Source organism: Leucoraja erinacea, chromosome 8 (assembly GCF_028641065.1).
Source record: "Leucoraja erinacea ecotype New England chromosome 8, Leri_hhj_1, whole genome shotgun sequence".
NCBI classification, from domain to species: domain Eukaryota; kingdom Metazoa; phylum Chordata; class Chondrichthyes; order Rajiformes; family Rajidae; genus Leucoraja; species Leucoraja erinaceus.
Window position 1 is genome coordinate 70,871,250 of NC_073384.1, and position 26,077 is coordinate 70,897,326.

A 26,077-nucleotide genomic window follows, 5' to 3' on the forward strand; every position below is an offset into this window, starting at 1 on the left:
ATATAACCCTATAATTATAATTTTCTATAGCGAGTAGCTCATTTTGGGCTTTTTATATCCCCCAGTATTTTTCTCGGCATTTGAGGGCACTAATCCAGCGCGCTGTCAACATTCTAAACCTGCGCGTTCCACATGAACCCACTAGAAAACCGATTTATTTACAGCAATTGAACACTAAATTCCTTCCATTTGGCCTATAAATTAATGTAAATTAGATATAAAAATCATGTTATATTGTGAATTATTTGTGAATAATCTTTGGACACTTAGGCTATTTAAAAATGTTAATCTTTCCTTAAGAAATGTGCTTTTGACTATCTAAGATCACAGCTTTTTTGTAATGTCCATTGAAAATCAATAGGGAACAAGATGCTAATTTCCGAGTATGAAAATGGTCATAACTTTTTTAATACTTGAGATATGAAAGTGAATTTGGTGTCAAATTAAACTTATTGTTATGCTTTATCTGATGGGATAAATTGCAGACTTGATTTTTTAAATCTCAAAATTTTGTAACATTGCTACACATTGCAATAAGTCACATCGTCTCCAGGATAAAGTTTCAATTGTTGTACTTATTAATAGGTGCAAGATAGATTTGGAGCATCAAACTGCTTTGTCTGCTGCCATGTAATATAAAAGAGAATGGAGACATGTTGATGGCAAGCCTATAAATACTCCTGGCAGATTCTACAACAAAGAATACGATAAAATTAACGATGTTGAGACCACTCCAGAGGATCCTGCGTTTTACAACAGGAATTGGGCAACTGAAATGCCATTATCTTTGATATCTAGCATAGTTATTGTCTGAAATGAGTTTAGCCGCCTCTTCGGGGTGGGAGATTGAAACCTTCACGAATGCAATCAACCCGGCATGCACAATCAAATAAGATGAAATAGAACAAGTTGTCCTCCAACTTTAGGCTGTGCACGCCATACGCAAGAAGAAGAAGACGCCTCTTCCAATCTATCCACTCACAGTATGCTGCAGAAGATAACCTTTCTTTATGTAAGACCTAAACAAGTGACTTTCTGAATAGATTCCAAATCTAATTTGGTTTTCACACATTCAAGTCCCCAGAAAGATTCAATAATCAGCAACGCAAAACTGATACAAACCGGTTTAAACCCACAAGTGGTGCTGAGGCATTAACCACCAGGTCATGATGGCATTTATCCAAGGTTCTGGAGGGAGGCAAGAGAGATTGCGGGGAGCATTGACGGGAATCTTTGTTTCTTCTCTAGACAGAGGTGATGTCACGGAGGACTGGAGAGTGCTCAATAGAAACATAGAAAATAGGTGCAGGAGGAGGCCATTCGGCCCTTCGAGCCTGCACCGCCATTCATTGTGATCATGGCTGATCATCCCCAATCAATAACCTGTGCCTGCCTTCTCCCCATATCCCTTGATTCCACTAGCCCCTCGAGCTCTATCTAACTCTCTCTTAAATCCATCCAGTGATTTGGCCTCCACTGCCCTCTGTGGTAGGGAATTCCACAAATTCACAACTCTCTGGGTGAAAAAGTTTTTTCTCATCTCAGTCTTAAATGGCCTGCCCTTTATTCTAAGACTGTGGCCCCTGGTTCTGGACTCGCCAATGTTGTTCCTTTGTTTAAGAAAGGAAGTAGAGAGAATACAGGGAATTTTACGCTAGTGAGCCTTATGCCAGTGGTAGGGAAATTATCAGAGAGAAATCTTTGAGATAGGATTTACTCCCATTTGAAAGAGAATGGGCTAATTAGGGATAACCAGCAGGGATTTGTACATGGCAGGACCCGTCTCACTAACTTGATTGAGCTAAACTCGGATTGTTTTCTCTGGAACATCGGACGTTGATGTGAGACTTGATAGAACATTATGAGAGGCATAGATTTGGTAGACAGTCAGAACCTTTATCTGTCTCGGTAGAAATGTCCAACACTTGGGTATATCTATAAGGTGAGAGGGGAAAGGTTTAATGCAGGTGTGCAGGGCAAACTTTTTTTTTAACACAGGGAGTCGTGAGGGCCTGGAACGCATTGCCAGGATGGGGGTGGAGGCAGATGCAATATCAGAATTCAAGAGGCTTTTAGATAGGCACATGGAAGCGTAGTGAATAGAAACATAGAAATTAGGTGCAGGAGTAGGCCATTCGGCCCTTCGAGCCTACACCGCCATTCAATATGATCATGGCTGATCATCCAACTCAGTATCCCGCACCTGCCTTCTCTCCATACCCTCTGATCCCCTTAGCCACAAGGGCCACATCTAACTCCCTCTTAAATATAGCCAATGAACTGGCCTCATTTTATAGAGGGATGTGGATCAAATACAGAAACATGAGATCAGTTAAACATGGTATCATGTTCACCACAAACATTGTGGGCTGTAGGGTCCAGACCCGTGGTGTTCATAAGTTATAGGAGCAGAATTAAGCCATTCGGCCCATCAAGTCTACTCCGTCATTCAATCATGGCTGATCCATCTCTCCCTCCAAACCCCATTCTCCTGCCTTCTCCCCATAACCTCTGACACTTGAACTAATCAAGAATCTATCAATCTCGGTCTTAAAAATACCCATTGACTTGGTCGCCAAACATCCACAGATTCATCACCCATTGAATAAAGAAATTCCTCCTCATCTCCTTTCTAAAGGTACATCCTTTTATTCTGAGCCTTTTGTTTCTGGTCCTAAACTCTCCCACCTGTGGAAACACCCTCTCCACATCCACTCTATCCAGGGCTTTCGCTATTTGTGTAAGTTTCAATGAGGTCCCCCATCACCCTTCTAAACTCCAGCGAGTACAGGCCCAGTGCCATCAAACGCTCATCATACGTTAACCCACTCATTCCTAGAATCTTTCTCGTAAACCTCTGCTGGACCCTCTCCGACACCAGTACATCCTTCCTCAGATATGGGGCCACAATTGCTCACAATACTCCAAATGTGGCCTGACCAGCGCCTTAGAGCCTCAGCATTACATCCCTGGTTTTACATTCTAGTCCTCTTGAAATAAATGCATTGCATTTGCCTTCCTTACTTCCGATTCGGCTTGCAGATTAACTTTTTGGGAATCCTGCACCAGCACTCCCTAGTCCCTTTGCACCTCCGATTTCTGTATTCTCTCCCCATGTAGAAAATAGTCTACGCCTTTATTCCTTCTACCAAAATGCATGACTCCACACTTTGCTACACTATATTCCATCCGCCACTTCTCAGCCCACTCTCCCAACCTGTCCAAGTCCTTCTGCAGAGTCCCTGATTTCTGTGCATTACCTGCCCCTCCACTTATCTTTGTATCATCTGCAAACTTGGCCACAAAGCCTTCAATTCCCGCAAATCATTGATATACAACGTGAAGAGTAGCGGCCCCAGCACCGACTCCTGCGGAGCTAGCAGCCAAGAATAACCCCCTTTATTGCCACTCTTTGTTTTCTGCCATCCAGCAAACTGTCATCCATGCTAGTATCTGCCCTCTGATACACTGGGTTCTTCTTTAGCAGCCTCACATGCGGCACATTATCAAAGGCCTTCTGAAAACCCAGGTAAACGACGTCCACCGACTCTCCTTTGTCTATTCTGCCATTGACTTTGTCAAAGAATTCTAACAGGTTCGACAGGGAAGATCTCCCTTTCACAAAGCCATCCTGACTTTAGCCTATTTTACCTCTATTCCCCAGCGATCACGGAGGAAGCAGTTACTCGAACTGGTATGACTGCCTCCGGAAACACAGCGTCCAGGTAATTCTCCCGGTCCCTGATGTACCGCAGCATTTGAAGCTCAGAGTCCAGGTCATTAACTTTGAGTCTGAGTTCTTCAATCAGCCAACACTTGCGGAAGATGTGGTTACCAGGAACCACCAAGGCGTCCACCACCTCCCACACCCTGCAGCACTTTGTGTAATCCTGCATGCCTCCTTTGTGTATCTGACAACTTCTCTTTAAGGGCCTGTTCCACTTTCCCGAGTCCTCTGCCGAGTTGACCAGACCTTTTAAAAAAAATCAAGATTTTTGTGATCTACGAACTCCTCCTCCCGACTATCTTTTTACTCGTGGACTTTTTGACATGCTGTAAAAAAAGTCCCGACTTACCTGATGCCCCGAGTGCCTATGGCTGGCATAACGAGCCGACATTCTCCGAGTTTGAATCAAGGGGAAAACTCTGGAGAATTTGTGAGTAACTCGGGAAAGTGGGATAGGCCCTTTACACTTCCTGCCTGCTGCTGCTGCTGCTGCTGCTATGCCCTAGCTTGGCAGAGCAGCACCTCTCTCCTCAGCCCTTCTCTCCAAAAGCCTCACGTTGCTCACTAGAATTTAGAAGATCGAGGGGGGAATCTTATAGAAACTTACAAAATTCTTAAGGGGTTGGACAGGCTAGATGCAGGAAGATTGTTGCCGATGTTGGGGAAGTCCAGAACAAGGGGTCACAGTTTAAGGATAAGGGGGAAGTCTTTTAGGACCGAGATGAGAAAAACATTTTTCACACAGAGAGTGGTGAATCTGTGGAATTCTCTGCCACAGAAGGTAGTTGAGGCCACAGTTCATTGGCTATATTTAAGAGGGAGTTAGATGTGGCCCTTGTGGCTAAAGGGATCAGGGGGTATGGAGAGAAGGCAGGTACAGGATACGGAGTTGGATGATCAGCCATGATCATATTGAATGGCGGTGCTGGCTCGAAGGGCTGAATGGCCTACTCCTGCACCTATTTCCTATGTTTCTATGTTGCACTTTTCCTCAACATGGCACTTCCCCTCAGCACAATCGCCCCGTTAGACCTTGCTTTCTTTTTATTTGCTACAGTCTCTCTAGCTGAGGCAATGGGATGCCTGCATCACTCTAATGTTCTCCCTTCACAATCAGCAACACAAAAAAAAACTCTTCAACTTCTTCCCGCCATTTTTTTATGTTTTTTTAAAGCTGGTTCTTGCTTTCAGCAAGATGACTGCTCTACCACCATCTTCAAGTTTTGAAAGTACATTTCTATGTTTTATTGTCACAATGGCAATTTTACACCATTTCTGCTGCTCCGGCAACATGGAAGAATTGAAATCAGATAGTCCACTGAAAGTGGCTCAGTCAAAACCCACTTACTTCTAGTCTTTGGATATTTACTTCAGTTTCGCATGAACCCTTGATACTTCTGGTATGGAGGTCAGTGAACGTATTTTCCTTCTCACTGAGCCAAGTCTCAAGACACAGCTGCCGGAAGATGGACAAAAACCTTCATAAATTAACATTTGCATTTCCCCCCCCCGAATGCTCCATTCACTCACAAAAAGCTTACATTTATGTTACTGGTAAACCAAGCCAGCAACGAAATGTGTAATACCGCAGTGATCTGAGGAGATTGAGTCTATTTCATAGACAGCCTTGACTCGGTGGACTAGATCATGTTCAAGACCACTTCACCCAGCCTAAATGATATACCTCAGTTGTCAAGAACGCCATGATGGCTGCGTTCTGACAAGGCAGTTAGTCTATCCTTAATTAGAGTCTATCACATGAAAAAAAAAATGAAATGATTCAATTTATTGTCATTGTCAGTGTACAGTACAGAGACAACGAAATGCATTATTGTCATTGTCAGTGTACAGTACAGAGACAACGAAATGCATTTTTAGCATCTCCCTTGAAAGGGAGACACAGGGCGTCGCGGTGTGCCCGCGCCTGCCGCCGTACATTCAATTACAGGCAAAGGTGGGTGAAGTGTCTTGCCCAAGGACACAACGACAGTATGCACTCCAAGCGGGATTTGAACCGGCTACCTTCCGGTCGCCAGCCGAACTCTTAGCCCATTGTGCTATCTGTCGCCCATTGTGCATATCTAGAAACCTTGCATAGACATGGAGATTCACTCTCCATTGAAATCCAACTTTGAGGCCTTCAAAGACCTCGCATAGTACAGTAGGTAAAGTATGATCTCTGCAAGACAATTAGGGATGCAAAGAGAAAATCCCAAAGCAAGTTAGAGGATTCAACCAAGTAGCAGTCAGATGACTGTGGCAGGCTACCCATCTGAAATCTGTCACAATTTCTACTGCATGAGCTCAATGCTTTTTAGACTTGTTGAAGAGGAAAACAAAGTTCCACCAAGGCGCATCTCCTCATCCCTTGCTGGCTGGGCCCCTTCCATCCATCTTGGTGCAAGATGTTAAATCTGCTTTCACAAATGCAAACTATTGGAAAACAGTCAGCCCAGACGGGTCCTTGGACGGGCTCTGAGGTCGTGCAGTAATCTTTGCAGTAATCCTGTCTTTGCAGCATCTTCAACCTTTCACCTCAATAGTTTTCCATCCCCATTTGCTTCAAGGAGACTGCCATCATTCCAGTCCCCAGAAAACATGAAGCAAAATGTCTCAATGACAATCACCCAGTAGCTTCAAACATCGACCAGAAAGATTGATAATGGCCCACATCTGTGTCAGTCACCCAGACAATCTAGACCTCTGCAATGTGCATAGAAGAAAGACAGGTCTTGAAGGGCAGCATCTCCCTGGCATTGCATTCAAGCTCCGAATCAAATGACTATAAGAACACCTATGTAAGGATGTTATTTACTGTCCACAACTCAGCCTTCAACGCCATTATACCGAATACGCTCTTATCAAAACCTCTGGGCCTTCCTTCCCCTTCCAGCCTCCATCTGCACACTGGCTCCTGATCTGTCGGGTGGCTATATCATTTCCTCCATCCTGACCCTCAAGACTGATGCTCCTCAGGGCACAGGGAATTTCAACTGAGCTCTGGTAATTTTCCAGATTATAGAGGCAGGCGGACCATCAGTTGCCGGAAAATCAGTGTTCAACCTGTAGTGTCATCAAAGATACTGCCACCTAAGCATCCCATGTTTACTCCTCTACCTTCTGGAAGGGGAGGCAGGGGCTTCAAAGCCTGGATAGCCAGATTTTAAATAAATATTTCCCCACGGTTATCATACTCCTGACACATAGAAACATAGACAATGAGTGCAGGAGTAGGCCATTCGGCCCCTTCGAGCCAGCACCGCCATTCAATACGATCACAGCAGATCATCCACAATCAGTACCCCGTCCCTGCTTATTCCCCATATCCCTTGATTCCGTTAGCCCCAAGAGTTCTATCTAACTCTCTCTTGAATACATCCAGTGAATTGGCCTCCACTACCTTCTGAGGCAGAGAATTTCCAGATTCACAATTTTCTGGGTGAAAACGTTTTTCCTCATCTCAGTCCTCAATGGCCAAACCCTTATCCTTAAACTATAACCCTTGGCTCTGGACTCCCCCAACATCGGAAACATTCTCCTGCATCTAGCCTGTCCAATCCCTTAATAATTTTACATGTCTCTTAGATCCCCTCTCACCCTTCTACATTCCAGTGAATACAAGCCCAGTCGATACAATTACCTTCTGCACACCCCCATCCTGGAGGTGTTGCTGCATCCCCTTACAATCAACTCTACTGAATCCATTATTCCATGACTGTACTTTAGGTTTTTTATTACCCAGCCTCAGATGGCACGACAATCTTTGCACATTTTTTTCTGTTTTGCATTTATAACCATACTTACTCCAATTATTGTTTATCAGCTTCGCACGGACAAGGAATTTTGTTACGCCCTGGTGTATATGGCAATAAACTAATCTGCGTTTTAAATTTTAATCATTATACAACTATGCATATATTGTGTACCTGGTCGTCCGACAGTTGCTGCCACCTAGTGAAGAGATTCTGTAGCAATTGCCATCGCTCTTCAGTCCAACGACAAACTGCAGCCCAGCGCACACCCAGTGACTGTAATCATCAAAATTAAAAATTAACTAAATTAACATAGGTTTAACCAGAGGACATAGGTTCATGGTCAAGGGGAAAACATTTAATAGGAATCTGAGGCATATCTTTTTCACACAAAGTGTGGTGGAAGTATGGAATAAGCTGCCAGAGGCGGCAGTTGAGGCAGGGGCTATCCCAATGTTTAAGAAACATTTAAACAGGTACACGGATAGGAAAGGTTTGGAGGGGTATGGGTCAAACGCAGGCAGGCGGGACTTGTTCTATTTGATCGCATTTGATTGTGCACGCCAGGTTGAATGCATTCGTTGAAACACGTGAAGGTTGCAATCTACACCCCATTTAGAACTCAACAGAGGACGACAAATGGATTAACTAAGAAGGGGGGGAGGGGAAAGCATGAAAGAAAGCTTGCGGGTGAAATATAAAACAGTAAAAGATTCTTTAGATATGTAAAAAGGAAAAGATTAGTGAAGACAAATGTAGGTCCCTTACAATCAGAAACAGGTGAATTTATAATGGGAAATAAAGAAATGGTAGGACAGTTAAATAAGTACTTTGGATCTGTCTTCACTAAGGAAGACACAAACTATTTCCCAGAAATACTAGGGGACCGAGGATCTGGTGGGAGGGAGGAACTGAAAGGAATCCACATTAGTCAGGAAATGGTGTTAGATAAACTGTTGTGACTGAAGGCAGATAAATCCCCAGGGCCTGATGGTCTGCATCTCAGAGTACTCAAGGAGGTGGCCCAAGAAATTGTGGATGCATTGGTGATCATTTTCCAATGTTCTATAGACTCTGGATCAGTTCCTGTGGACTGGAGGGTAGCCAATGTAACCACACTTTTTAAGAAAGGAGGGAGAGAGGAAACGGATAAGTATAGACCAGTTTTATAATTATATAAATTATAGACGACTACATCAGTAGTGGGGAAGATGCTCGAGTCGATTGTTAAAGTTGTTATAGAAGCGCATTTGGACAGCAGCGGTCAAAGTCAGCATGAAGTCAGTATGAAGGTGAAATCATGCTTGACTAATCTTTTGAAATTTTTTGAGGATGTAACATGTAGAGTGGATAAGGGAGAGCCAGTGGATGTGGTGTATCTGGACTTTCAAAAAGCCTTTGACAATGTCCCACACAAGAGATTAGTGTGCAAAATTAGAGCACATGGTATTGGGGGTAGGGTATTGACACGGATAGAGAACTGGTTGGCAGACAGGAAGCAGAGAGTAGGAATTAACGGGTCCTTGTCAGAATGGCTGGCACTGACAAGTGGGGTGCCGCAAGGCTCGATGCTGGGACCCCGGATATTTACAATATACAGTATATTAACGATTTAGGCGAGGGAATTAAATGTGACATCTCCAAGTGTGCGGATGACACGAAGCTGGGTGGCAGCTGCGATGAGGATGCTATAAGGCTGTAGGGTGACTTGGACAGGTTGGGTGAGTGGGCAGATGCAGTATAATGTGGATAAATGTGAGGTTATCCACTTTGGTGGCAAGAACAGGAAGGCAGATTATTATCTGAATGGTGTCAGGCTAGGAAAAGGGGAGGTGCAATGAGACCTGGGTGTGCTTGTAAATCAGTCACTGAAAGTAAGCATGCAGGTACAGCGGGCATTGCAGTGGCACTTTGGCCTTCATTGCGAGAGGATTTGAGTTGAGGAGCAAGGAGGTCCAACTGCAGTTGTACAGGGCCCTGGCGAGACTGCACCAGGAGTATTGTGTGCAATTTTGGTCTCCTAATCTGAGGAAGGACATTCTTGCCTTTGAGGGAGTTCAGCGTAGGTTCACCAGGTTAATTCCCGGGATGGCAGGACAGGCATATGATGAAAGAATGTGTTGACTGGGCTTATGTTCATTGGAATTTAGAAGGATGAGAGGTGATCTTATAGAAACATACAATTCTTTAGGTTCACGCTAGATGCAGGAAAAATGTTCCCAAGTCCAGAACCAGAGGTCACAGTTTAAGAAAAAGGGGTCGGCCATTTAGGACTGAGGAAAAACTTCTTCACCCAGAGAGTTGTGAATCTGTGGAATTCTGTGCCACAGTAGGCAGTGGAGGTCAATTCTCTGGATGTTTTCAAGAGTTAGATTTCGCTCTCAGGGCAAAAGGAATCAAGGGATATGGGGAGTTCCGCCATCCCGGGAAACTCCAAACGACACAGAAGGTTTCGACCAGCCCCGACCTGGGCTCTGAACGCCCGGCACGGGGAGCTGAGATTCCTCCCTGATGCAGGAGCTTAATCGCCCCGAAACGAAAGGACCCAAACGCCGCAGGCTATCAAGATCGTCCCATCAACGGAAGGCTGGAGGCCCCCCGCCCGTGGGAGAACAATGAAGGGAAGAGATTGAACTTTTTTTCCGCCTTCCATCACAGTGAGGAATGTGGAGGAGTCACTGTGGTGGATGTTTATGTTAAAATGTATTTGGTGTGTTCTGTTGCTTTTTATTGGTAAATAAATTTCCTCGTATGTTGCAAAGCATACTTGGCTAATAAAGTATGATTATGATGCTGAATAAGCAGGAATGAGGTACTGATTTTAGATGATCAGCCATGATCATATTGAATGTCGGTGCTGGCTCGAAGGGCCGAATGCATCTATTTTTCTATGATTTTTAGCACAAAACAAAATGTTATCTCCTCTTCCAAGCAACGCATCATCTCTCGAACACAAATACCTGTAGTTTGTCTTCCAGTAAAGCTGTTGCACCATCACCACTGTTCTCATCCACCACCACCACCATGTGGGTCAGAGAGTTCACCTTCACCTGCTCAGACTCCAAGTCACTTTGTAATACCTGAGAAAAAAAGTAACATGACAAAATTACCAAAATTCACGCCACAAAAGGTCTAAATTCCCAACAAGTTCACAGTCTGAGACACAAAATGCCCGAGTAACTCAGCGTGACAGGCAGTATCTCTGGAGAGTTGGAATAGGCGCCGTTTCGGGTCGAGACCCTTCTTCTATTCCTTCTCCCCAGAGATGCTGCGTGTCCCGCAGAGTTACTCCAGCACTTTGTGTCTATCTTCGGTTTAAACCAGCATCTGCAGTTCCTTCGTGCACAAGTTCACAGTCTGTCTGGGTTGATCAAAACATCAAAATTGGTTCCAGGATCATCTAAGTAGTAAAGCAGGTGCATGGAGAGGCACCAACGAGGTGCGTACAAATGAGGTGAAGGGACAGTAACAATACGATTAATTTCAACCTGCAGTCTGAGAGGCATGAGGGAGGACCCGGCTAAAGTTGATTGGAAGTGAACCAGAGCATAAATGACAATGAGGCAGCAATGGCAGGAGTTTCCGAGAGTAATTCGGACAACGCAGGATCTTTTCATCCCAAAGTGGAAGAACCATACTACGGGGAGAATGACAATTAAGAAAATTACAAAAAGTAGTGAACACTGCCCAGTCTATCACAGGTACTGACCTCCCCATCATCGAAGGGATCTACAAGAGTCACTGTCTCTAAAGGGCAGCCAGCATCATTACAGAACCACACCGCCCTGTCTACACTCTCATTTCACTCCTACCATCGGGAAGAAGGAACAAGAGCCTGAAAACTGTAACGTCCAGGTTCAGGAACAGCTTCTTCCCTTAAATCATCAAATTATTAAACACTACAACCACCAAAAGGGCTCTGAATTAAATAGACTTGAGAGCATGGACTACAAAAAGTAGTAAACACTGCCCAGTCCATCATCGGCTCTGACCTCCCTACCATCGAGGGGATCTATCACAGTCGTTGCCTAAAAGGCAGCCAGCATCATCAAGGACCCACACCACCCTGTCCACACACTCATCTCCCCGCTACCTTCAGGTAGAAGGTACAGGAGCCTGAAGACTGCAATGACCAGGTTCAGAAACAGCTACTTCCCCACAGCCATCAGGCTATTAAACTCAACTCAAACAAAACTCTGAACATTAATAGCCCACTATCAGTTTATTTGTACTTTATCTGTTTTATTTATTCATGTGTGTATATATATTTATATAATGGTATATGGACACACTGATCTGTTCTGTATTCATGCCTACTATGTTATGTTGTGCTGAAGCAAAGCAAGAATTTCATTGTCCTATCTGGGACACATGACAATAAACTCTCTTGAATCTTTTTGTCTATTTATTTGTCAATCTATATATATACTGAACAGAGTACTGTGTAAAAAAGATATGGACACAAAATGCTGGAGTAACTCAGCGGGACAGGCAGCATCACTGGAGAGAACGAATGGGTGACATTTTGGGTCGAGACACTTCTTCAGACTGATGTCAGGGGAGTGGGCAAAACATAGAGAAGGAAGTGTGAGGTGTGAAAGGAAAAGGGGAATGGAGATCGGCTGCAGAGGGTTGAGGTCCCGACCACGGGGGAAATGGAGGAGGACTGGCCAAATGTTGTGCCTTCCACCACAGTGATGAATGCTGTGGTGGATGTTTGTGTTAAATTTTGATTGTGTATTGTGTGTTCTTTATCATTGTACCGCTGCTGGTAAATTCATTTCACTTGCACTTTATGTGCAATGTGACGAATAAAACCGTATTGTATTGTATTGAGATCAAGGAAAATGTAGAATAGATCATTGTTAGCTGGGAGGGCAACAACAAAACAGAGATAAAATATAGTCGGAGACAGTAAGACTGGTCGGAAAACTGGCAAGGAGGGGATGGAGGGAGAGGGAAAGCAAAGGTTACTTGAAGTATACACATCCGTTGTGCTGCTGTAAGTAAGAATTTCTGTTCAGTTTCAGGACAGAAGACAATAAAACATGAAGATAGACCCAAAAAGGTGGAGTAACAGCGGGCAGGCAGCATCTCTGGGGAGAAGGAATGGGTGACGTTTCGGGTCGAGACCCTTCTTCAGACTGGTTATGGATAAGGGAAACGAGAGATATAGACAGTGATGTGGAGAGATAAAGAACAATGAATGAAAGATATGGACGTATCTCAGGAGGAGATGAGACAGTCTACAGGGAGGAAGTCCAAAGACTGGCAGCGTGGTGTTCAGACAACAACCTCACCCTAAACACCACAAAAACAAAGGAAATTATCATAGACTTCCGTAAGAACAGTGCAGCCCTCAAACCCCTATTCATCAATGGGGACTGTGTGGAAAGGGTCTCAGACTTCAGATTCCTGGGCACACAAATTACGGAGGATCTCCCCTGGACTACAAACACCACCACAGCAGTCAAGAAGGCCCAACAGCGGCTCTACTTTCTGAGGATCCTCAGGAAAAACAACCTGGAGGAGAAGCTGCTGGTGTCCTTCTACCGCTGCTCCATCGAGAGTGTGCTGGCGTACTGTATAACCACATGGTATGCCAGCTGCTCTGCAGCGGACAGGAGAGCCCTTCAAAGGGTCATCAACACCGCACAAAACATCACTGGCTGCCCACTGCCCTCCCTGAAGGACATCTTCAGCTCTCGCTGCCTTGGCAGGGCAGCCAACATCCTGAAGGACCCTTCCCACCCCGGACACAAACTGTTCCACCTGCTGCCCTCTGGCAGACGGTACAGGTCTTTCAAAACTCGCACAAACAGACTCAGAGACAGCTTCTACCCCATAGCCATACGTGAACTTAACAATGGAAAATAAGAAATAACACTCACATTCAACTGAATGGTTCTACCTCAGCTGCTATTGTTATTTATCTGCAATTTTTTTTTTAAATATATGTATATATTTTTACCTTTTCTTATATATTTAAAATTGCTCTTGTGAATCGCACCGTGGGATTGACTTCTCAAATTCGTTGTACCATGTGCAATGACAATAAAGAGATAAAGAGAAAGAGAAATATGCAAAAAAGTAATGAGGATAAAGGAAACAGGCCTTTTTAAGCTGTTTGCTGGGTTAAAATGAGAAGCTGGTGTGACTTAGGAGAGGGAGGGATAGAGAGAGAGGGAATGCCGGGGCTACCTGAAGTGAGAGAAATGAAAAATCATACCATTGGGCTGTAAGCTGCCCAAGTGAAATATGAGATGCTGTTCCTCCAATTTGTGTTTAGCCTCACTCTGACAATGGAGGAGACCGAGGACATTAAGGTCTGTGTAGGAATGGGAAGGAGAATTAAAGTGTCCAGCAACTGGGAGATCAGGTTGGTTCACGCTGGCTGAGCGAAGGTGTTCCGCAAAACGATCGCCCAGTCTACGTTTGGTCTCGCCGATGTATGCCACATCGTGACAAGGATACTGAGGTTGGAGGGGGTGCAAGTGAACCACAGTCTGACCTGAAAGGACTGTCGGGGCCCTGGACACAGTCGATGCGTTGTATTGGCTGAGCAAAGGTGTTCCGCGAAACAACATCGCCCAGTCTACGATCTTTAGGTCTCGCACCCGATGTATAAGAGTCCACATCTTGAACAACGGATACAGTAGATGAGGTTGGAGGAGGTGCAAGTGAACCTCTGCCTGACCTGAACCTCTGCCTGACCTGACCTGACTTATACCTCCTCCCTGGACAGTCGAGGGAGGAGGTATAGTGATGGGTGTTGCACCTTCTGCGGTTGCAGTGGAAGGGGTTGGTTTGGGTGGGAAGGGGTGAGTAGGGATGAATAAGACAATGAAACACTCTGGACACTTGATGAGGCAACCGCGGCTGAGTAGAGACATCAACGGCAGCATTGAAGCAAAAGAGAAGGCATATCATTTGGTAAATATTAGCAAGGAGCAAGAGAATTGGGAAGGGTTTACAACCCACAGAAAGCAATCTAACAAAAGCAATGAGAGAAAAGATGAAAAATGAAGGGAAGCTAGCCAATAATATAAAATAAATGTTGAATATATAAACATTAAAGAGAGGCAAGTGTGGATATTGGAGCACTGGGGTGATTGCTGGTCATCGCCGATTCAGTGGGCCGAAGGACCAGTTTCCGCGCTGTATCGCTAAACTAAACTAAACGGCAGACTTGCAAATTTAACCAACTGTATAATCAGACATCGCCCAAGTGGAACTGTCGAATCAGTGGACTGAAAATAGTGATGTTTAGCTGAAAAACAGATTTAACGTCACAAGCCTATGCAGCCAAGCAGGAAACCTAACCCTTCATTCTCTACAACAATCGACTGGACATAGAAGAAATAGTCTATTTGGCCGACAAGGAACAAGGATGTAAGAATAATCAAAGATTGATAGAGTTATTCAATGTGCAACATGCCAACTTTATTATTCTAACTGGATGGTCAAGTTTTTAGACATACATGGAGATTGGAAAAGGCCAGATAGACTTCCAATTTCAGCTTTGAACACAGTTGTCAAAGTGCCACCCCACACCATTGGCTGGGGATTTGGAGGATGCTTCAGACTTACTTTATGTTCCTCAATCTTATCTTTCAAGGACTCCAGCTCATCTCCGACAGGCTGTGTGTCCATCTTTTGAATACGCTCTTCTGTCTGAGTCAGCCATTTTGACAGCTGTTGCAGCTGCTGCTGTTGCAGTTCCATTAGTACCTCATGAAGCCTGAAAATAGAATGAATTGTTAATTTAAGTATCAGAAAGTGGGCATAGCATCTAGTCATTCACTTTCCTGGAAAAAGGGTATCGGATTGTATCCTTTTAATATCCAACTATCTCGAAGATAACGGATGAAACATATTAATGACTTGGAAAAGGGAATTGTGAGCAACACTAGCAAGTTTGCGGATGACACAAAGGTGGGTGGCAGTGTGAACTGTGAAGAGGATGTTCGGAGGTTGCAGGGTGACCTGGACAGGTTGAGTGAGTGGGAAGATGCGTGGTAGATGCAGTATAATATAGATAAATGTGAGGTTATCCACGTTGGCGAAAAAACAAGGGGGCAGATTATTATCTCAATGGGGTTAGGTTAGGTAAGGGGGAGGTACAGCGAGACCTGGGCATCCTTGTACACCGGTCACTGAAAGTTGGCGTGCAGGTACAGCAGGCAGTGAAGAAAGCTAATGGAATGTTGGCCTTCATAACAAGAGGATTTCAGTATAGGAGTAAAGAGGTTCTTCTGCAGTTGTATAGGGCACTGGTAAGACCACATCTAGAGTACTGTGTACAGTTTTGGTCTCCTAATTTGAGGAAGGACATCCTTGTGATTGAGGCAGTGCAGCGTAGGTTCACGAGATTGATCCCTGGGATGGTGGGACTGTCATACGAGGAAAGATTGAAAAGACTAGGCTTGTATTCACTGGAGTTTAGAAGGATGAGGGGGTTCTTATAGAAACATATAAAATTATAAAAGGACTGGACCAGCTAGATGCAGGAAAAATGTTCCCAATGTTGGGCGAGTCCAGAACCGGAGCCACAGTCTTAGAATAAAGGGCAGGTCATTTAAGACTGAGGTGAGAAAAAACTTTTTCACCCAGAGAGTTGTGAATTAATGGAATTCCCTGCCACAGAGGGCAGTGGAGGCCAAGTCACTGGATGGATTTAAGAGGGAGTTAGATAGAGCTCTAGGGGCTCGTGGAATCAAGGGATATGGGGAGAAGGCAGGCACGGGTTATTGATGGGGGATGATCAGCCATGATCACAATGAATGGCGGTGCTGGCTCGAAGGGCCAAATGGCCTCCTCCTGCACCTATTTTCTATGTTTCTATGAAGAACTTTAAAACACACCGTACTATGAGGGTAGATAAAAATGCTGGAGAAACCCAGCGGGTGAGACAGCATCTATGGAGCAAAGGAATAGGTGACGTTTCAGGTCAAGACCCTTCTTCAGACTCTGATGTGTCTCATTTCAAACATCGATTGCTGTGACATAAAATATTGCTTTTCATTTTTTAAGCAACAAAATTAAATTGCATGTCAATATTCCTAAAACTTCCTGTAAAAATGGTGTAAACATGAAAGCACGTGAATCTGCAATTGTTCTTACACTGAAGGTCCAAGGAAAAACTTAGCGAGATTGTCAACTTCACTAAGGGTTCTGATAAGTAGCAAGATCACGAGGGTCCCGTTTCCATGCTGGATCTCTGAAAACCAAACTAGCATATTTGTACGATGCCAGAGTGCAGAAGGGTCTTGACCTGAAACGTCACCCATTCCTTCTATCTAGAGATGCTGCCAGTCCCGCTGAGTTACTCCAGCATTTTGTGTTTATCCAAGATGTTTGTGAGGCCGCATTTGGAATATTGTTTTCAGATTTTGGTCACAACGGCTAAAGAACAGACATAAGCTGGATAGAGTGCAGAGACGTTTTATGAGGATGTCATAGTCATAGTCATACAGCTTGGAAACATCCCCCTCGGGCTAACTTGCTCATGCCGACCAAGATGCCCCATCCATACGAGTCCCAACGCGTACATTTCGCCAAAATCCCTCTAAATCTTTCCTATCTACGTATCAGTCCAAATGTTGTTTAAATGTTGTAGTACTTGCCTCAACTACCCCCTCTGGCAGCTTGTTCCATATACCCACCACCCTCTGCATAGAAAGGTTGCCCCTCAACTCCCTATTAAGTCGTTCCCCTCTCACCTTGAACCTATGGCTCTCGACTCCCCTGTTCAGGGTAAAAGACTCTGCCCATCGACCCCATCTTTCCCTTCATGATCTCATACACCTCTATCAGATCACCGCTCATACTCGTGCGTTTCAAAGAATAAAGTCCGAGCCCGGCCAACCTAGCGGTGGGGCAACAGTAGACTTTGCTGCCATACAGCCCTGGGTCCTGGGTTCGATCCTGACTACGGGTGCTGTCTGTACGGAGTTTTACGTTCTCCCCGTCTCCTGCGTGGGTTTTCTCCCAGATCTTCGGTTTCCTCACACACTCTAAAGGCGTGCAGGTTTGTAGGTTAATTGGCTTGGTGTAAATGTAAATTGTCCCTAGTGTGTGTAGATAGTGTTAATGTGCGGGGATCGCTGGTCGTTGCGGACTCGGTGGGCCTGTTTACCAGCTATATCTCCAAACTAAAACTAAACTAAACTTAAACTAAACCTCTCCCAATAACTCAGTCACTCAAATTCTGGACCATATTCGTAAATCTTCTCTACACTCCTTCCAGCTTAACAACATTTAGCAGGGTGACCAATACTGAACACAATACTCCAATTGTGCCCTCACCAATGTCTTGTACAATTGTAACATAACATCCTAGCTTCTATACTCAATACCTTGACTCATTAAAGCCAATGCTCCGAGAGCCTTCTTGACCACCCTGTGATGCCACTTTCAAGGAACTATGCACCTGCATTCCTACATCTCTCTGTTCTACCACACTACCTGGAGCCCTGACATTCACAGTGAAGTTTCTGCACTTGTTTGGCTTAACAAAATGTAACACCTTGCACTTATCTTCATTCAACTCCATTAACACTCCTCAGCCCATTTGCCTAACTAATCAAGATCCTGCTGTGATTTTTGTTCACTGTCTTTGCTATCTACCATACCACCTACTTTAGTGTCATCTAAAAAATTACCAATCATGCCTTGTACATTCTCATCCAAATCATTGATATAAACATAGACTTGAGGGTCCTAGCTACAGGGAGAGGCTGGGCAGGCTAGAACTTCATTCCTTGGAGCACAGGAGGGGTGATCTTAAAGAGGTATGTAAGATCATGAGAGGGATGGGGTAAATGCACAGACACTTTTACCCAAGGTAGTGGAATCAAGAAGGTAGTGGAATCAAGAACCAGAGAACTGAGGTTTCAGGGGAAAATGGAAATATAGGAAACTGAGGGGCAACTTTTTCCATACTGAAAGTGGTTGGTATATGGAAGATGCTGCCAGAGGAGGTAGTTGAGGCAAGCACTATAAACAACATTTAATTGGCATTTGAACAGGTAATAGGTTAAAAAAAGGTTCATAAGGAGGTGGGTCAAACATGAACATGTTGGACTAGTGTAGATGGGGCATCTTGGTCGCTTGGACAAGTGGGGCCGAAGGGCCTGTTTCTGTGCTGTATGATCCTATGTCAGGAGCACGGGAGGGTACAATAAAAGCAGTTGTTATTCAATAAGTCCACATCTGACGTGTGTCATTAAAGGCCAATAAATCAAAGTTTAAGACCAGCATCTTTCAGTAAGGAGGAGGTATAATGATGGTGTGGTCAGGGAAGATGGGTCCCAACCTGAAATGTCACCGATCCAGGTTCTCCAGAGAGGCTGCTTGGCCTGCTGAGTTACTCCAGCATTTTGTGTCTTTCTTTTGTATGGTAAGGAAACCTTGGATGTCCAAGGAGATTCTAAGTTTGGTCAAAAAGAAAAAGGAAGTGTATGCAAGGATCAAGACGATTAAATCAGACAGTGGGTGCCTGGAATGTACTGCCAGGGTTGGTGGTGGAGGCAGATACAATAGTGGCATTTAAGAGGCTTTTGAAAAGGCACATGGTTACACAGAATGGAGGGATATTTATTATGTGTAGGCAGATGCGAGTTGATTATGGCATCATGTTTGGTACAGACATTATCTGCCGAGGTGTCTGTTCCTTTGCTGTACTTTTCCATGTTCTAGTGAGGACGTTTACAACTTACTTGGCTTGTCTGTCCATGCTTTCAACTCTCAGCGCTTCCCATCTAGAATTGAGCAAAGTCATCTGCTCTCTGATCTCATCTTCCTCCTCTTCTGTTAGATTGGCCTGTGCAATGAGTTGATTCCCAGCCTGAAGTACACTGCCCACGTTACTCTGGTGAGCAGTCAACTCCATCATAAATGTCTGCACCAGAAAGGACAAGAAAGGCAATTAAATAGGGTCTGCAAATATCAATAATTATCAATAATACCTACCCATTGCTGAGCTAATTCAGCCCACTCACTAACCACTCGATATCCAATTTTGGATGCAAACCTTTCACTGTGTCATCATTTTATTTCATATCTGTTGGGCTTTGCATAATTTTCCTTTAAGTTTTCAGAATGCATTATGTTTTTTTATAAAACGAAGAATTGCTGGACTGCTTTTGGCAAATAATTAATTTTCATCTGAATCAAAAAATATGGTTGCCTTGGCATTCATCACAAAATGTGTCTTCATGATTCTATTATTTCCATTTATACCACCGCTGAACCAACTTTTTCTTTCTGTGATTGGACTAATACTACTCTTAGCCCTCAGACCAATTACTTTCTCCTCTCCTTATGTCTTTCCCCGTATATTTTACTTTTTTCCCCCCAATTCTGAAAGTCCATTAGCTTGGAAGGTATAACCAGTTCTAGAATCATAGTCATGCAGTATGGAAACGACCCTTCAGCCCAACTTGTCCATGCCGACCATGTAAGTGTGTCCCACTCGCCCATGTTTGGCACTTTCCTATCCATATATCTGTCCAAGTGCTTTACCACCTCTGGCAGCTCATTCCATATACACACCACCCTCTGACTGAAAATGTGGTCCTTCAGATTTCAATTAAATCTTTCCCCTCTCACCTTAAAACCTATGCCTTCTGATTCTTGATTCCCCTACCCTGGGTACCAGACTCTGCGCATTCATCCTACCAAATCCCCTCATGATTTTACACGTCTTTGGATCACCAGTATTAGACGGTAACTCACTCAAGTCGATTGGAGCAGGTAGTTTGCAGGAAAAGGAATGTCCAGAATGTAGGATGCCTTTAAAAGTGTAGTGACTAGGGCATGCATGTTCCTGTTCAAGCGAAGGGCAAGGCTGGTGCATGTATAGAAATTTGGATGACAGGAGAAATTGAGGTTCTGGTCAAGAAAAAGGAGGCATGGGACAGGTACAGGCAACTGCGTTCAAGTAAATCCCTGGAGGAGTTTTGGGAACTGAGAAACACGTTAAAGAAGGAAATCATTTGTGCAAAAAGGTGGCAGAAGAGTTGATTATTTAGTAGATAATATTAAGGAAAATCCAAAAAGATTTTATGTGCATTAAGGGAAAAAGAGTTACCAAAAGGAGAATAAGGTCCCTTATGAAACAAAGCGGTCAATGTAAGGGCCTGTCCCACTTGGGCGTTATTTGCGCGTCATTTACGTGACATCATTTACGCGTCACGACGCACGCATGGCATGCATTACACGTGCATGGCACGTGGTGAGACGTGGTGGCGTAGGCAGTGACGCGTGGTAGCGCGCGGGGCCCCAGGATCCATCAGGCGAGAATGAAATGCTCAGAGAAGGAGAAAGAGGTGCAGTGCACAGGCCTTGAACTTGGTGAGACGCAGGAAGAGCCCGGTCAGGACTCACCCCACAGAGCCCAGTCCCTCCACGCACTAGTCTCCCAACCCCTGCAGAGTAGTCTTAAGAGGGCTGACCCGTGAGCGGTTGCTGCTGGGATGCAAGTTGGGGCCTGATCAACCCCAGCTGGGTCGCCTGGGCTAGAGGGCGTCTGATGTTGTGAGGCCCGAAACACCCGAGGACCCCAGGTCACATCACTGAGGAAGCGTTCCAGCGCATCTAGAAGATGTATATTTTTCACATATGCCCAAGAATCACTTAGATTCGAGAAGTATCTGGTTGGTGGGGGCGCTGCAAGCCGGTGCCCTGTCAGCAGCGTGTCCGTTTTGTTTCAACTTTTTTTGTTTTTTTAGTATGTTTTAACGTATGTTTTTTGTGTTTCTTTGTGTGTTTTGTGTGGGGGGTGGTGTGGGGGGGTGAGAGGGAAACCGCTTTGGTCGCCTCCTCCATGGAGAGGCAACTTTTTCCAGGTCGCCTCCCCCGTGGCCTAACAACAAGGATCGGCGCGGCCTTTCCCGGAGACGTGCCCGGGGCTTCAGTGACGGGCGCAGCGTGGACTCTCGGCGTGGAGCGGGCGAGCCCTCGGAGGGGAGCGCTCAGTTTCGCTGGCCCGCGGCATCCGGCAGCCTGAAGCCGTGGTCTGCAGAGTTTCAGCTGGCGCATCGTCTGCAGCCCAGGATCCCTCGTGGGGGACCTGGGAGAAGGAGCTTCGAATGCCAGCCCGTGGCCAACTTCTACCCCGGACCCGGCGTGGACTTACCATCACCCCTAGTGGGGAGCTTCGACTGCCGGCCCAGCGGTCTGCGGTGCTTCTGGCTGCGGCGGGGACTTTAAATCTTCACCAACCTAAAGCCGCGGTCTCTGGTGGGGAAGAGCCGATCCTGGACTGACTCTGGACTCTGGTCCCGACCACGGGGGGGAAATGGCGGAGGACTGGACAAATTTTGTGCCTTCCACCAGAGTGATGAATGCTGTGGTGAATGTTTGTGTTTAATTTTTTATTGTGTATTGTGTGTTCTTTATCATTGTACCGCTGCTGACAAATTCATTTCACTTGCACTTTATGTGCAATGTGACGAATTGTATTGTATTGTATTGTATTGAGAAGTTGTTTCTAACAAGACTGGAATATCTTCAAGTGCTGTTGCCAATTACTCAATTCAATTATCCCCTGCCTTTCTTAAGCCTTCCAGGGACAAGATAAGATAATGAGCTAATGAATCAAAAGTATTGTGTTATGGGTCAGTCCCACTTAGGCGATTTGATTAGGCAACTACAGTCGACACATGTTCGCCGGTGTACACCGGGAGTAGTCTCCTCAGTCGCGCAAAAACTAGTAGCGTTTTTCTGGTCGCCGCTAGATTTTGAACACGTTGAAACATTTTCGGCAACAATGGGTTTGATGCCAACGAGCGTGGCTTGACTTCTCCGCACGTGGGTGCTGTCGTAGGTTGTCGCCGGTTTTTTCGGCGACATGCTACGACTATAACAGTCGCTGGCAGTTGCCGAAAAAAAATCGCCGAGTGGGACAGGCCCATTATTGTCAATAAATCTTTCCTCCAATTTATTTCATATATTTCCAATCAAGATTCGAACATGTAAAGTGTACAGGGCAAAAGCCCAACAGCTTTCCATAAACATTCAAAATGTGTACATACCTCATGGATGTGAAATTGCTCCTTCACCTCCTCAACATCAGAGGAGATGTCATCTTGCATTTGAAGAGTATCCTCAGCTGACAAGAGCCACGTCAAGACCTCCTCCAGAACTGCCTGGTAACTGTCCAAGTCCACTGTGCTGGGCGTTTCAGCCCTGGAATTCAATGCTTCCATTTCCGGTGTCACATCCTAACCAAAGAGTACTAAATTAATCCCCTTCATACCGATGGTTCTTCATTTCTAAGATATAAACTTTCGGCTTGAGCATGTGCAACTAGGTTGGGATCACAGCTGTAAAGGCTCGCCTCAGAGCTGAAAAGGCATGCCTTACAACCTTCAAGTAATCCACACCACATCTTGAATCATAAATACAAATAGACTTTGACTTTCAAGTTCAGCTTTACTGAACCACCTTGCTTGGTTTTCAAGATCCAATACACATAATCTCAAAACCCTTATCAGGTAACTGTTTGGAAACACAACGTCATTTCACAAGGTATGGTGTAGAAATAAAGAACTGCAGGTACTGGTTAATACACAAAAGGACACAAAGTGCTGGAGTAACTCAGCAGGTTGGGCAGCATCTCCGATTTCGGGTTGAGACCCTTTTTTCCCCCAAATTCCACAAACAAGACTGCCCCGGCAGACCCTTTGCCTCTGCCCCAGTGGTCATCTCCACATATCTCAATTCCATCCTGAACCGATCCAGATCTCCTGGGGGTGGGGGATTGCAACCTTCACGTGGTCCGCCCAATGTTTCGACCAATGCAATCAACCCGGTGTGTGCACAAACAAATAGATCAAATAGAACAAGTTGACATCGAAAATAGGTGCCAGCGGAGGCCATCGACCCTTCGAGCCAGCACCGCCATTCATTGTGTTCATGGCTGATCGTCCCCTATCAATAACCCGTGCCTGCCTTCTCCCCATATCCCTTGACTCCACTAGCCCCTAGAGCTCTATAACTCTCTCTTAAATCCATCCAGTGATTTGGCCTCCACTGCCCTCTGTGGCAGGGAATTCCATAAATTCACAACTGGGTGAAAAGGTTTTTTCTCACCTCAGTCTTAAATGGCCTCCCCTTTATTCTAAGACTGTGGCCCCTGGTTCTGGACTCGCCCAACATTGGGAACATTTTTCCTGCATCTAACTTGTCCAGTCCTTTTGTAATTGACCTACAATTTTATGCTGTGCACGCCATGTGCAAGAAGAAGGCAGGCCTCATGGATTTCATTAAGTCTGGCAAAGGGTCTCGCCACAAAACGTCACCCATTCCTTCTCTCCAGTGATGCTGCCTGCCCCGCTGAGTTACTCCAGCTTTTTGTTTCTATCTTCAATTTAAACCAGCATCTGCAGTTCCTTCCTACACAGTGTACAGTGATGAGTTATTGTTTACCAGCTGATGGGATGACGGATCCTCGGTGCATTCCACTTTGTAGTGTCGAGGCAGAGTCTCCACTTCATGGATGGCTGCCATGGTGACTTGTTGAGGGAGCACCTCAAATAAAGATGTCACATACATAATGATGGATTTCTTGTCAGGCAACGCAACAGCAACATCTGAATTGAAACACATATCAGGAATGAGTTCCAAACAAATTTTCCCCAAAAAATGTAAAATTGCAAAGTTTGACGATTCAATAGACAATAGGTGCAGGAGTAGGCCATTTGGCCCTTCGAGCCAGCACCGCCATTCAATGTGATCATGGCTAATCATCCCCAATCAGTACCCCATTCCTGCCTTCTCCACATATTCCCTGACTCCGCTCTTTTTAAGAGCCCTATCTAGCTCTCTTTTGAAAGCATCCAGAGAATCTGCCTCCACCGCCCTCTGAGGCAGAGAATTCCACAGACTCACCACTCTCTGTGAGAAAAGGTGTCGCCTCGACTCCGTTCTAAATGGCTTACTCCTTATTCTTAAACTGTGGCCCCTGGTTCTGGACTCCCCTAACATCGGGAACATGTTTCCTGCCTCTAGCGTGTCCAAACCCTTAATGATCTTTTATGTTTCAATGAGATCCCCTCTCATCCATCTAAACTCCAGAGTGTACAAGCCCAGCTGCTCCATTCTCTCATTCTCGCATATATTAGTCCCGCCATCCCGGGAATTAACCTCGTAAACCTACACTGCACTCCCTCAATAGCAAGAATGTCCTTCCTCAAATTCAACCCGAGACATTTATAGGGATCAAGCTACCACCTCGTCTCAGCTCTGACCAGTGATCATCAACTCAGTTTGCCTGATCCACAAGTCATATGCATTATTTTCTTTATATTGCACTGACATTGGCTTTTTATTCCATATATTAATATCATTTCAATCCTGGGTCATCCGTTCATCTCTGGATTGGCAGTTTAACAGACTGACCACCCGGATAACGATTCCCCTACTGCAATTTCTGGAATAGTTTCATCTCTTAACCGTGGCAGTAATTCGGACCTAATGTTAAAATTGTCAAAGTCCAATATGCACATCAATAAGGTCATAAGTGATAGGAGCAGAATTAGGCCATTCAGCCCATCATTTACTCCGCCATCCAATCATGGCTGATCTATCTCTCCTTCGTAACCCCATTCTCCTGCCTCAATAAGAGAATCAATACAAATATAGATTTGACAATAGACAATGGGTGCAGGAGTAGGCCATTCGGCCCTTCAAGCCAGCACCGCCATTCAATGTGAGCATGGCTGATCATCCCCAATCAGTACCCCGTTCCTGCCTTCTCCCCATATCTCCTGACTCCGCTACTTTTAAGAGCCCTATCTAGCTCTCTCTTGAAAGCATCCAGTGAGGTGACGTGTGGGGGTGAGGTGTGGGGGGTGACGTGTGGGGGTGAGGTGACGTGTGGGGGTGAGGTGTGGGGGGGTGAGGTGTGGGGGGGTGAGGTGGGGTGGGGGTGAGGTGACGTGTGGGGGTGAGGTGTGGGGGTGAGGTACCGTGTGGGGGTGAGGTACCGTGTGGGGGTGAGGTGGGGTGTGGGGGTGAGGTACCGTGTGGGGGTGAGGTACGTGTGTGGGGGGTGAGGTACTGTGTGGGGGTGAGGTACGTGTGTGTGGGGGCGAGGTGACGTGTGGGTGGGTGACGTGTGGGGGCGAGGTGACGTGTGGGGGTGACGTGTGGGGGTGACGTGTGGGGGCGAGGTGACGTGTGGGGGTGACGTGTGGGGGTGACGTGTGGGGGCGAGGTGACGTGTGGGGGTGACGTGTGGGGGCGAGGTGACGTGTGGGGTGACGTGTGGGGGTGAGGTGACGTGTGGGGGGGTGACGTGTGGGGGGGGGGGGCGAGGTGACGTGCGGGGGTGAGGTGACGTGTGGGGGTGACGTGTGGGGGCGAGGTGACGTGTGGGGGTGACGTGTGGGGTGACGTGTGGGGGGTGAGGTGACGTGTGGGGGTGACGTGTGGGGGCGAGGGTGACGTGTGGGGGTGACGTGTGGGGGCGAGGGTGACGTGTGGGGGTGACGTGTGGGGGTGACGTGTGGGGGTGAGGTGACGTGTGGGGGTGACGTGTGGGGGTGAGGTGACGTGTGGGGGTGACGTGTGGGGGCGAGGTGACGTGTGG

General features: G+C 45.8%; 1 protein-coding gene across 1 annotated transcript in view; it reads right to left on the bottom strand.

Annotated features, from left to right (window-relative positions):
- The window catches only part of utrn (utrophin), a 382,291-nt gene that overhangs the window by 273,513 nt on the left and 82,701 nt on the right, over positions 1-26,077 (bottom strand). Inside the window, 7 exon segments of the mRNA XM_055639965.1 lie at positions 5,076-5,183; positions 7,654-7,755; positions 10,440-10,559; positions 15,070-15,220; positions 19,200-19,381; positions 22,518-22,706; positions 23,914-24,077. Of these exon segments, the coding sequence (XP_055495940.1) occupies positions 5,076-5,183; positions 7,654-7,755; positions 10,440-10,559; positions 15,070-15,220; positions 19,200-19,381; positions 22,518-22,706; positions 23,914-24,077 (1,016 nt within the window).